Consider the following 13,788-nt stretch of genomic DNA (forward strand, 5'->3'; position numbering starts at 1 on the left):
CGCGCAAAGGTCCGACCGAAGACCCGCCCCGCGACCCGAACCGACGCGCGCCACCCTCCGGAAACCCGACCCGCGCCCGCGTGCACCCGTGCGTGAGCCGCGCCCGCGTGTGAAGCCGCGCCCGCGTGTGAAGCCGCGCCGCGCGCTTTTGTGTAGCCGAGCCGCGTCTCCCTGTTGCAAGCCGAGCCGCGTCTCCCCACTGTTGCAAGCCGAGCCGCACGCGAAATCCCTGTACCGAGCCGAGCCGCGTCTGCCCAAGCCGAGCCGGTCCTGTCTTCTTCCAGCCGAGCCGCCAGGACTAAATTGGCTCCATCCACCTATATTTTGGTAAGCTAATTAATTATTGTGGTTTTTCCGGTAAGACTCCATGCTCGGACGTTAGTTAAATTAATTTGGATCTAAATTATATTATTTTCCTCAAGGGACGTCTTGGACCAAGAAATTACTGCAGCGCGGGATTTCCTTCAGTAGGGGCTCGAGCACTGCAACCTCCTTCTAGGGTAAGTTAAATTCAATTGAGTCTCGAACCGTTGGTCGTTGGCGACCTGTTTACGAATTTTGACTTATTAAACAGTTAGGACTTCGTCGCTTGGAAAGCGTACTGCCTCGCGGTTAGGACTCGACAAGTAGATCTCCAGGTAAGAGATTCTACTACTAGTTTCATGTTTGAAGTATGAGACTGTGTATGCCCTATGTTGCATATTGAGAGTTTGACAGTATGATGCCTGAAATAAATGTTAGTATGATGCAAATGACGATATAGTTGTGCTATAGCCTGTTATGCGTGGCAAGATTTATTATGGTTACGACGAATGTCGGGGCGGAGAGTGTAGAAATGATTTATGTGACATGTTATATGCTGGTGCCATGTGTATGTATACTGCAAATTAGGGTACCTGTTAGCTTGATTCTGTTAGAGTCGTACCTGCATGGGTGTCCTTCGGGATCACCACCTATTGAGGACTGTGTGGTCCGACGGGACGCCAGTCTAGCATGATATAGACATGACTCGAGTGACTCGACGGGGTCCTCGCATCCCGACTGTCCTAGGTGTCCCCGGGCACCGAAGACCAGAGTTACGTTCCTACGGGAGCGCATGATTGCACGTGTTCGGGAACGTGCCAGAGATTGGGTACCAGTTATCAGGACTCTAACAGGAAGTTAACAGGCACCTAGTGGGACTAGTAGTGGGTCCCTTACTGAGTATTTTTATACTCATTCTCTCCACTTTATGTTTTCAGGTAGAGGACGAGGCAAAGGCAAGGGCAAGCTGGCGAGCGACCCGAAGTGAGACCGAGGAGGGCCATAGGGACTACCGCTTCCGCTTATTTCTTATTTCAGATTTTAGCATTTGAGTTTGAGTACTTTTTATTTTTCACTATCTTTTATGTAGATAGGGCCCGAGTAGGATTTCAGAACGTTTTTACATTTTTGCATGACTACCTTGTTTATGTTTTTATAAATGAATTTCTTGAACCGTATGCTTTTAATAAAATTTTTAGACTTAAACCACTTGTTCTATATTTAGTAATGACTTCGATTCAGCATAAGGAGTTGGGTCGTTACAGTTGGTATCAGAGCACAGTGTTTTAGGTTCTGTAGACTGACCTACGATGTAAGTCATTTTTGTTTGGTTTTACTTCACCCTATGGCTATACGGTCCTTCGGCACTCGCCAGGTATGTCTAAAGCCTTGCTAATGTTAAGATTACAATTTTGCCTGAATAGTCTAAGACCTAGATATAGGGTGTTAAGTTCTTGTGGTGAGAAGTTTGTTGGTGAATTTTAGGGAGAATGCCGCCACGTAGAGGTACACGCCGAGGAGGTGGTAGGGGAGGCAGAGGAGCCGGTCGTGGCCAGCCGGAGGCGCCACCTGTTGCACCGGCAGTCGACCCAAACGCACCGGTCACCCAGGCGGATCTCGCCGCAATGGAGCAGCGTTATCAGGACATGCTGCAAGCTGCTTTGGCGCCTTTCCTTGCCGCCCAGCAGAACCAGGCCGCCCCTGTTCAGGCCGAGGCCGCCCCTGCTCAGGCCCAGGCCGCCCCTGTTCAGGCTCAGGCCGTCGCTCCTCCAGCCCCTGAGGAAGCTCAACCAGTACCAGTTCAACTGTCGGCCGAGGCGAAACACTTACGGGATTTCAGGAAGTATAATCCCAAGACCTTTGACGGATCCATGGACAACCCCACAAAGGCCCAAATGTGGTTGACGTCCATAGAGACTATTTTCCGGTACATGAAGTGCCCAGAAGACCAGAAGGTGCAGTGTGCAGTCTTCTTCTTGGAGGACAGGGGCACCGCCTGGTGGGAGACCGCGGAGAGAATGCTAGGGGGCGATGTAAGCAAAATAACATGGGAGCAGTTCAAGGAGAACTTCTATGCTAAGTTTTTCTCCGCCAATGTGAAGCACGCCAAGCTGCAAGAGTTCCTAAACTTGGAGCAAGGCGACATGACGGTGGAGCAGTACGACGCCGAGTTCGATATGCTGTCCCGCTTTGCTCCCGATATGGTAAGAGATGAGGCTGCCAGGACGGAGAAATTTGTTAGAGGACTCAGGCTAGACCTTCAGGGCATTGTCAGAGCCCTCCGCCCAGCCACGCATGCTGATGCACTACGTATAGCACTGGATTTGAGCCTGCCTGAGAGAGCCGATGCGTCTAAGGCTGCCGGCAGAGGGTCAGCCTTGGGACAGAAGAGAAAGGTTGAGACGCAGCCTGACGTAGCACCGCAGCGAACACTGAGGTCAGGAGGTGTCTTCCAGAGACACCGACGGGAGCTTGCAGCAGCCGGGAGGACTCTGAGAGAGCTACCCGCTTGTACTACCTGCGGGAGAGTCCACGGAGGTCGTTGCTTGGCTGGAAGTGGAGTCTGCTTTAGGTGCAGACAGCCGGGGCACACTGCTGATATGTGTCCTCGGAAACCCTTTGAGACGACACCGCCCCAGCCTTCTGCGGCCCAGCAGGGGAGAGTTTTCGCCACTACCCGGCAGGAGGCCGAGCGAGCTGGCACTATGGTGACAGGTACGCTCCCAATTTTGGGGCACTATGCTTTTGTGCTATTTGACTCTGGGTCATCCCACTCGTTTATATCCTCCGTTTTCGTTCAGCATGTGGGTTTAGAGGTAGAGCCTTTGGGTAGTGTTTTGTCGGTTTCTACTCCATCTGGGGAGGTCCTGTTATCCAAAGAACAAATAAAGGCATGTCGGGTAGAGATAGCGAATCGTATGTTAGACGTGACCTTGCTAGTGTTAGACATGCAGGATTTTGATGTGATACTAGGCATGGATTGGCTATCAGCCAACCATGCAAATATAGACTGTTATGGCAAGGAAGTTGTCTTCAACCCTCCCTCCGAGGCTAGTTTCAAATTCAGGGGGGCAGGCATGGTATGTATACCCAAGGTCATCTCAGCCATGAAGGCTAGTAAACTACTCAGCCAGGGTACTTGGGGTATTTTGGCAAGCGTAGTGGATGTGAGAGAGCCGGAAGTTTCCCTATCTTCCGAACCAGTGGTAAGAGAGTACCCCGACGTTTTTCCAGACGAACTTCCAGGACTTCCGCCTCCCAGAGAAGTAGACTTCGCTATCGAGTTAGAGCCGGGCACTGCCCCAATCTCGAGGGCCCCTTACAGAATGGCTCCAGCCGAACTAAAGGAGTTGAAGGTCCAGTTACAGGAGTTGCTGGACAAAGGCTTCATCCGGCCCAGTGTGTCGCCTTGGGGAGCCCCAGTATTGTTCGTGAAGAAGAAGGATGGGTCAATGCGCCTTTGTATTGACTACCGAGAGCTGAACAAGGTGACAGTCAAAAACCGCTACCCCTTGCCCAGGATTGATGACCTGTTCGATCAGTTGCAGGGAGCCACCGTCTTCTCCAAGATCGACCTGCGATCAGGCTATCACCAGTTGAGGATTAGGGACGGTGACATCCCCAAGACGGCCTTTCGATCGAGGTACGGACATTACGAATTCGTTGTGATGTCTTTCGGCTTGACTAACGCTCCTGCAGTATTCATGGATCTGATGAACAGGGTGTTTAAGGAGTTTCTAGACTCGTTCGTCATAGTCTTCATTGACGACATCCTCATTTACTCAAAAACTGAGGCTGAGCACGAGGAGCACTTACACCAAGTTCTGGAGACCCTTCGAGCCAACAAGTTGTATGCCAAGTTCTCCAAGTGTGAATTCTGGTTAAGGAAGGTGACGTTTCTTGGCCACGTGGTTTCCAGTGAGGGAGTTTCAGTAGATCCCGCAAAGATTGAAGCGGTGACCAACTGGACCCGACCGTCCACGGTTAGTGAAATTCGAAGTTTTCTGGGCTTGGCAGGTTACTACAGGAGGTTCGTGGAAGACTTCTCACGTATAGCCAGCCCGTTGACCCAGTTGACCAAGAAGGGAACCCCTTTTGTCTGGAGCCCAGCTTGCGAGAGGAGCTTTCAGGAGCTCAAACAGAAGCTAGTGACTGCACCGGTCCTGACAGTGCCCGATGGTTCGGGAAACTTTGTAATCTATAGTGACGCCTCCAAGAAGGGACTAGGTTGTGTCCTGATGCAGCAGGGTAAGGTAGTTGCTTATGCCTCCCGCCAGTTGAAGATCCATGAGCAGAACTACCCTACCCATGACTTGGAGTTGGCAGCTGTAGTCTTTGCACTGAAGATATGGAGGCACTATCTGTACGGTGAGAAGATTCAGATTTACACCGATCATAAGAGCCTGAAGTACTTCTTCACCCAGAAGGAGTTGAACATGAGGCAGAGGAGGTGGCTTGAGTTGGTGAAAGACTACGACTGCGAGATCCTATACCACCCAGGTAAAGCGAATGTAGTGGCTGATGCGCTAAGTAGGAAAGTTGCACATTCAGCAGCGCTAATCACCAAGCAGACCCCCTTACTCAGGGACTTTGAGAGGGCAGAGATTGCAGTCTCAGTAGGTGAGGTTACCGCACAGTTGGCTCAGTTGACAGTCCAGCCAACCTTGAGGCAAAAGATCATTGCTGCTCAGCTGAATGATCCTTATCTGGCAGAGAAGCGTCGCGTGGTAGAGACAGAGCAAGGTGAAGGCTTCTCCATATCCTCTGACGATGGCCTTATGTTTGAAGGACGCCTCTGTGTGCCGGAAGACAGCGCAGTTAAGACGGAGCTTTTGACTGAGGCTCACAGTTCCCCGTTTACCATGCACCCTGGGAGTACGAAGATGTACCAGGACTTAAGGAGTGTCTATTGGTGGAGGGGCATGAAGAGGGATGTGGCAGACTTTGTCAGTAGATGCTTGGTGTGCCAGCAGGTGAAGGCACCTAGGCAGCATCCAGCAGGGTTGTTGCAACCCTTGAGTGTGCCAGGGTGGAAGTGGGAGAGTGTGTCGATGGATTTTATTACGGGACTGCCCAAGACCCTAAGGGGCTACACGGTGATCTGGGTCGTGGTCGACAGACTCACGAAGTCGGCCCATTTCGTGCCAGGGAAATCCACTTACACTGCCAGTAAGTGGGGGCAGCTATATATGACAGAGATTGTGAGACTACATGGAGTACCCGTATCCATCATTTCAGACAGAGACGCCCGTTTCACATCGAAGTTCTGGAAAGGACTTCAACTTGCATTAGGTACAAGGTTGGACTTCAGCACGGCATTCCACCCTCAGACTGATGGTCAGACAGAGAGATTGAACCAGATTTTAGAAGACATGCTGCGAGCCTGCGTACTAGAGTTTTCAGGAAGTTGGGACTCCCATCTGCATCTGATGGAGTTTGCCTATAACAACAGCTACCAGGCTACTATCGGTATGGCACCGTTCGAGGCTCTGTATGGCAAGTGCTGTAGATCCCCTGTCTGCTGGGGCGAGGTTGGAGAGCAGAGGATGCTAGGCCCCGAGTTAGTACAGACGACCAACGCAGCCATACAGAAGATCCGAGCTCGTATGCTGACAGCCCAGAGCAGACAGAAGAGTTACGCTGATGTACGACGTAAGGACCTCGAGTTTAAAGTGGGAGATATGGTCTTTCTGAAGGTAGTGCCTATGAAGGGTGTTCTGAGGTTCGCGAAGAAGGGGAAGCTGAGCCCACGCTTCGTAGGGCCGTTCGAGATATTGGAGCGGATTGGCCCCGTGGCTTACCGCTTGGCGCTACCCCCATCGTTTGCTGCAGTGCACGACGTATTCCATATCTCCATGCTGAGGAAATATGTCGCAGACCCAACACATGTGGTGGACTTCGAGCCACTGCAGGTTAGCGAGAACCTGAGCTACGAGGAGCAGCCTGTCGAGGTCCTGGCAAGGGAGGTCAAGAAGCTTCGCAGTCGAGAAATTCCACTGGTCAAAATCCTTTGGCAGAACCATGGAGTGGAAGAGGCCACGTGGGAGAAAGAAGAGGATATGAGAGCCCAGTACCCCGAGCTGTTCGAGGATTAGAACTTTCGAGGACGAAAGTTTTTTTTTAGGAGGGAAGATTGTAACGCCCGACAATTTCGGTTTCCTTTTTGTTTTGACCATTAATATTAATACTAAGTGTGTTTATTATTAGTATTAAACTAAAGTTTTTATGGTTTAATTATGAAGTTAGGGGGGTGAAATAAATTATTGGCTTAACAAATAAATGGCCTTGGAAAGGGTCAAAAGTGGTTATTGGAGGAGAGAGGAAAGAGGGTTTTAAAGATTCTTTTATTATTTTTATTATTTTTATTTCTTTTAAAAAGAGGCCTTGGGACTCGTGCGTAAAGAGGAAGAGGAAAATTTTCAAAGAAAGAAAAAGGGAGAAAAAAAAAAAAAAAATTTTCCTTTTGAAACCCTAGCCGCCGCACGCCGCCGCCGCCGCCGCCGCCGCGAACCCGAGCCGCCAAGCATCCTTCTCTGTTCAGCAGCGCAGCCGAGCCGCAATCGCGACCGAGCCGTCGCCGAGTTTCCAGCCGCGCCGGGAGATCGTCCAAGCCGATCTGCGCAGCCGAGCGCCCGTCGGACGCCGAAGCCGAGTCGAAGCCGCCTCCGTGCGTCCGCAGCCAACCCGTCAGCCAGCCGAGGCGCGCCGCTCCGATCCGACGCAAGCGCAGCCGAAACGCCAGTCGTAGCCGTCGCCGAGCGAAGCCGCGGTAGCCGGACCACCAGCAGCCGCCGCGCCACCCGAGATCCGGAAGCCGAAGCCTCGCGCGCAAAGGTCCGACCGAAGACCCGCCCCGCGACCCGAACCGACGCGCGCCACCCTCCGGAAACCCGACCCGCGCCCGCGTGCACCCGTGCGTGAGCCGCGCCCGCGTGTGAAGCCGCGCCCGCGTGTGAAGCCGCGCCGCGCGCTTTTGTGTAGCCGAGCCGCGTCTCCCTGTTGCAAGCCGAGCCGCGTCTCCCCACTGTTGCAAGCCGAGCCGCACGCGAAATCCCTGTACCGAGCCGAGCCGCGTCTGCCCAAGCCGAGCCGGTCCTGTCTTCTTCCAGCCGAGCCGCCAGGACTAAATTGGCTCCATCCACCTATATTTTGGTAAGCTAATTAATTATTGTGGTTTTTCCGGTAAGACTCCATGCTCGGACGTTAGTTAAATTAATTTGGATCTAAATTATATTATTTTCCTCAAGGGACGTCTTGGACCAAGAAATTACTGCAGCGCGGGATTTCCTTCAGTAGGGGCTCGAGCACTGCAACCTCCTTCTAGGGTAAGTTAAATTCAATTGAGTCTCGAACCGTTGGTCGTTGGCGACCTGTTTACGAATTTTGACTTATTAAACAGTTAGGACTTCGTCGCTTGGAAAGCGTACTGCCTCGCGGTTAGGACTCGACAAGTAGATCTCCAGGTAAGAGATTCTACTACTAGTTTCATGTTTGAAGTATGAGACTGTGTATGCCCTATGTTGCATATTGAGAGTTTGACAGTATGATGCCTGAAATAAATGTTAGTATGATGCAAATGACGATATAGTTGTGCTATAGCCTGTTATGCGTGGCAAGATTTATTATGGTTACGACGAATGTCGGGGCGGAGAGTGTAGAAATGATTTATGTGACATGTTATATGCTGGTGCCATGTGTATGTATACTGCAAATTAGGGTACCTGTTAGCTTGATTCTGTTAGAGTCGTACCTGCATGGGTGTCCTTCGGGATCACCACCTATTGAGGACTGTGTGGTCCGACGGGACGCCAGTCTAGCATGATATAGACATGACTCGAGTGACTCGACGGGGTCCTCGCATCCCGACTGTCCTAGGTGTCCCCGGGCACCGAAGACCAGAGTTACGTTCCTACGGGAGCGCATGATTGCACGTGTTCGGGAACGTGCCAGAGATTGGGTACCAGTTATCAGGACTCTAACAGGAAGTTAACAGGCACCTAGTGGGACTAGTAGTGGGTCCCTTACTGAGTATTTTTATACTCATTCTCTCCACTTTATGTTTTCAGGTAGAGGACGAGGCAAAGGCAAGGGCAAGCTGGCGAGCGACCCGAAGTGAGACCGAGGAGGGCCATAGGGACTACCGCTTCCGCTTATTTCTTATTTCAGATTTTAGCATTTGAGTTTGAGTACTTTTTATTTTTCACTATCTTTTATGTAGATAGGGCCCGAGTAGGATTTCAGAACGTTTTTACATTTTTGCATGACTACCTTGTTTATGTTTTTATAAATGAATTTCTTGAACCGTATGCTTTTAATAAAATTTTTAGACTTAAACCACTTGTTCTATATTTAGTAATGACTTCGATTCAGCATAAGGAGTTGGGTCGTTACAGCTATACTCCCTTTCTTATTAATTTAATGTTAGTTTTTGTTTCAATGTCTGTGGCCTTGAAAAGGCGTATCGGGTTGTTAACTCTAAAGTTGTTGAAATGAGATGTTTTATTTTTGTATCTACAGGTTCTTTAAAACGATATTGATTTACTGAAATCCTCCTGTTGAGTTAAAGAAGAGGGAGCACAAGCCCAAGTGTCTTGTGCAATCACCCAACTTCTTCATGGTATTCTTTTTCTTCTATTTCCTTTCCATGCCATTTCTTGTGACTGTTCAAATTTTGCACATCAATCTAGTGTCGTATCACCAAGTTCTCCTTGTTCAGTAGTTAATTTTTCTGTTTTTTGTCTTAATTTCTATAATATTATGAGATCCTTACAATACTGCTTTAATTGTCATATGTTGACGATTTGAAGGACATCAAGTGCCAAGGATGTTTCAACATGTGTTCCATCACTTATCACTAGTTTGATATATTTGCAACTCTTTTGGATTCTACTTGAAGATGATGTGGATTGAAATTTCTAATGATGATTGTTTTTGTCAACAAAATGCAGTACCACTGTCTTCAGCCACTCTCAAATTGTTGTGGTATGCGGTAACTACCAAACAGTCTTATGCCAGCCAACAAGAGGACGTGCTAGACTCACCGAGTGGTGTTCTTTTAGAAGAAAGGGTGATTGATGATGCGGTGGATGGCTTCCTTCCTTCCTTCAATAGCCCAAATTAGTTTTTTCTTTTTTAAAGTGTGGATAATATCTAGATATATCAAGAGCAAGTGTGTGGTTATCATAGAAATACCCATCTGGTCGCTGTGTGTACTGAACTTTTAACTGCATTTAGTAAAAGCTTAACTTTCTTTTATCCACTCTTTATTGTGCACTATTTTAATTTGCATGAGAATCTATCAATGGTCAACTGTATGCATATGTTTTCCTTTTTTTCCTTTTACATCCCTTCACTTCGGTTTAAAAATGTTTAGGCGAATAGTAATAATTCGAACATTATGGCGTTCAACTGCTAAAACACTCAGGCTGATTGCGGAGTGGCTTGCACGCACCCTTGCAAATGACAACCATGTGCGCACGAAATTCTTCCGCATATTGCATGAGATGCCAGAACTAACGAGTTTGGATAGGACGTTATTGCAAAGGCATCTTCTGTCTCGTATGGACGATCTTTGGGGTTTCGTACTCATGCCTGAGGATGAGAGGGAGGGATTTTGTAGAGTCGTCCTACGAGACATCACGAGATAGTTTATAGCATTTGCTATTGTAAAGAACTATTTTTTTCCTTCATAATGTTTATTTAAAATTAAAGAAAATAGTCACAATAGTCACAACTGTCTGTATTAATTTAATAACATTACACATACAATAAATTATTTTCAATAAGACGGGTTCGACGCTTTCGTTAAAAAGTGTGCAATAATTTTTTTTATCATATTTACAATCTAATTTAAAAAATATTATACTACATAAAAAAAAATTAACCCAACCCATATAACAATTTTCCCAAATAAATTTAATCATAAAATCCACATAAACCTACCCACCTAACCCTTCCCCCAAACACATTTTATCATAAAATCTCATTAACTCTTCCCACCTAATCCTTCCCCCAAACATATATTATCATAAAACTACATTTCTAAACTCTTCCCCTAAACAACACTTACATAACACTAACCCTTCCCTAAATCAACCATTCCCCCAAACGCACCCTAATTGTTTTAAAATTTTGAAATTAGGAAAGTTAAAACCAAGCATTATTTTTTTTTTTCGTATTAAATTTTTTAGATAATTTAATTATAAAAGTAGAAGTATTTTGATACTTAAACTCTTAATCCTATAAATAATAATCGATTTCCAACAACAAAATATAATAATAATAATAATAATAATAATAATAATAATAATAATAATAATAATAATAATAATAATAATTTTAAAATTATATGATTTTTTTTTTGTTTTGTAATCTAAGGCATTTTTGTGGGGGCATTATTATTAAAAACCAATAAAAATGAGAGAAACATAATAAAAATAATTTTTTAACAAAAAAATAATGGCATTTTTGTAATTTTCATATAAAATGAAAAAAGTTCTAATTTCCCGGTCAATCTCTACAATTCATTTGATAAAAATATGGTTTTCAACCATTTTCTCTGAAATGAATTATTTTATAAATTATTTTCTAAAAAATACATTATTTAAATTTATCAAACACTACAATTTTTTCAAAAAATGACACTTCAAAAGCCCAATTAAACACACCCTAAAAATCTGTATTTAGAGAAAAATCATTAAAACAAAATCGAAACTTAAAATATAAAATTGTAATATTTCCAAAATGTAAAAGATTAAAAAAATATATTTAAATTTAGAGGCAAAATAGAAATTAGACACAAAACATAATAACATGTATTATATCCTATTCATTTCCCCGATGTGCTTCAAATCCATCTCTACAAAACTTTACAACTGAATGATATTAAATAGAATCACTTCAACATTGTTTAAAAATAATATGCAATCCAATAGCATTTGAAACAATAAAATATATGATGTTTACTTGCACATGAAATTTTACTCAACTTCCATCTCATTGAATGGGTTAAATCCCAAAAATAAGAGATCCCAATTTTATAAGATCTTCTGCTACAGCGAGTGTAGATTTGTAATTGTGATTCCAACTCATAAACATCTCAAATTTAAATTTTAATACGGGTAAAATTCAAAGAATTTAAACAAAGAAAAGAAGATTTTTTCCTCGTCTTTTTTAAAATATAACAAAACGACATAATATTTATATTGTATAAAATAATTTCGCAAAAAAAAAAAAAACTCTAGAGGTCCATATGTAACGCCCAACAATTTCGGTTTCCTTTTGTTTTGACCATTAATATTAATACTAAAGTGTGTTTATTATTAGTATTAAAGTAAAGTTTTTTTTTATGTATTAATTTTGAAGTTAGGGGGTGAAATAAATTATTGGCTTAACAAATAAATGGCCTTGGAAAGGGTCAAAGGTGGTTATTGGAGGAGAGAGGAAAGAGGGTTTTAAAGATTTCTTTTATTATTTTTATTTCTTTTAAAAAGAGGCCTTGGGACTCGTGCGTAAAGAGGAAGAGGAAAATTTTCAAGAAAGAAAAAGGGGGAAAAATTTTCCTATTGAAACCCTAGCCGCCGCACGCCGCCGCCGCCGCCGCCGCCGCCGCCGCCGCGAACCCGAGCCGCCAAGTACCCTTCTCTGTTCAGCAGCGCAGCCGAGCCGCAGTCGCAACCGAGCCGTCGCCGAGCTCCCAGCCGCGCCGGGAGAATCGTCCAAGCCGATCTGCGCAGCCGAGCGTCCGTCGGAGCAGCCGTCTCTCGCACGCCGAAGCCGAGTCGAAGCCGCCTCCGCGCGTCCGCAGCCAACCCGTCAGCCAGCCGAGGCGCGCCGCTCCGATCCGACGCAAGCGCAGCCGAAACGCCAGTCGGTAGCCGTCGCCGAGCGAAGCCGCGGTAGCCGGACCACCAACAACCGCCGCGCCGCCCGAAATCCGGAAGCCGAAGCCTCGCGCGCAAGGGTCCGACCGAAGACCCGCCCCGCGACCCGAACCGACGCGCGCCACCTTCCGGAAACCCGACCCGCGCCCGCGTGCACCCGTGCGTGAGCCGCGCCCGCGTGTGAAGCCGCGCCGCGCGCTTTTGCGTAGCCGAGCCGCGTCTCCCCTGTTGCAAGCCGAGCCGCACGCGAAATCCCTGTACCGAGCCGAGCCGCGTCTGCCCAAGCCGAGCCGGTCCTGTCTTCTTCCAGCCGAGCCGCCAGGACTAAATTGGCTCCATCCACCTATATTTCGGTAAGCTAATTAATTATTGTGGTCTTTCCGGTAAGACTCCATGCTCGGACGTTAGTTAAATTAATTTGGGTCTAAATTAAATTATTTTCCTCAAGGGACGTCTTGGACCAAGAAATTACTGCAGCGCGGGATTTCTTCAGTAGGGGCTCGAGCACTGCAACCTCCTTCTAGGGTAAGTTAAATTCAATTGAGTCTCGAACCGTTGGTCGTTGGCGACCTATTTACGAATTTTGATTTATTAAACAGTTAGGACTTCGTCGCTTGGAAAACGTACTGCCTCGCGGTTAGGACTCGACAAGTAGATCTCCAGGTAAGAGATTCTACTACTAGTTTCATGTTTGAAGTATGAGACTGCGTATGCCCTATGTTGCATATTGAGAATTTGACAGTATGATGCCTGAAATAAATGTTAGTATGATGCAAATGACGATATAGTTGTGCTATAGCCTGTTGTGCGTGGCAAGATTTATTATGGTTACGACGAATGTCGGGACGGAGAGTGTAGAAATGATTTATGTGACATGTTATATGCTGATGCCATGTGTATGTATACTGCAATTAGGGTACCTGTTAGCTTGATTCTGTTAGAGTCGTACCTGCATGGGTGTCCTTCGGGATCACCACCTATTGAGGACTGTGTGGTCCGACGGGACGCCAGTCTAGCATGATATAGACATGACTCGAGTGACTCGACGGGGTCCTCGCATCCCGACTGTCCTAGGTGTCCCCCGGGCACCGAAGACCAGAGTTACGTTCCTACGGGAGCGCATGATTGCACGTGTTCGGGAACGTGCCAGAGATTGGGTACCAGTTATCAGGACTCTAACAGGAAGTTAACAGGCACCTAGTGGGACTAGTAGTGGGTCCCTTACTGAGTATTTTTATACTCATTCTCTCCACTTTATGTTTTCAGGTAGAGGACGAGGCAAAGGCAAGGGCAAGCTGGCGAGCGACCCGAAGTGAGACCGAGGAGGGCCATAGGGACTACCGCTTCCGCTTGTTTCTTATTTCAGATTTTAGCGTTTGAGTTTGAGTACTTTTTTTTTTTTTTCACTATCTTTTATGTAGATAGGGCCCGAGTAGGATTTCAGAACGTTTTTACATTTTTGCATGACTACCTTGTTTATGTTTTTATAAATGAATTTCTTGAACCGTATGCTTTTAATAAAATTTTTAGACTTAAACCACTTGTTCTATATTTAGTAATGACTTCGATTCAGCATAAGGAGTTGGGTCGTTACAGTTGGTAT

At 46.4% G+C, this 13,788-nt stretch overlaps 1 protein-coding gene and 1 long non-coding RNA gene across 3 annotated transcripts; both read left to right on the forward strand.

Annotated features, from left to right (window-relative positions):
- Positions 1-215: 215 nt before the first annotated feature.
- LOC127149882 (uncharacterized) lies at positions 216-8,678 on the forward strand. Of its 2 annotated transcripts, none has more exons than XR_007821719.1 (3): positions 216-500; positions 575-638; positions 8,370-8,678. It is a non-coding gene; the product is annotated as an uncharacterized LOC127149882 (long non-coding RNA). The 2 variants fall into 2 exon arrangements; XR_007821718.1 differs by lacking the exon at positions 575-638 and adding an exon at positions 7,703-7,766.
- Positions 8,679-8,739: 61 nt separating this feature from the next.
- LOC127149705 (40S ribosomal protein S27-2-like) lies at positions 8,740-9,400 on the forward strand. Its single transcript, XM_051085567.1, is given in 5 exon segments — positions 8,740-8,745; positions 8,821-8,847; positions 8,849-8,920; positions 9,111-9,139; positions 9,252-9,400. Coding segments are annotated over 5 exon segments (261 nt in total). The 3' UTR covers positions 9,379-9,400.
- The last annotated feature ends 4,388 nt before the right edge of the window (positions 9,401-13,788 follow it).

Source organism: Cucumis melo, chromosome 6 (assembly GCF_025177605.1).
Source record: "Cucumis melo cultivar AY chromosome 6, USDA_Cmelo_AY_1.0, whole genome shotgun sequence".
Taxonomy (NCBI): domain Eukaryota; kingdom Viridiplantae; phylum Streptophyta; class Magnoliopsida; order Cucurbitales; family Cucurbitaceae; genus Cucumis; species Cucumis melo.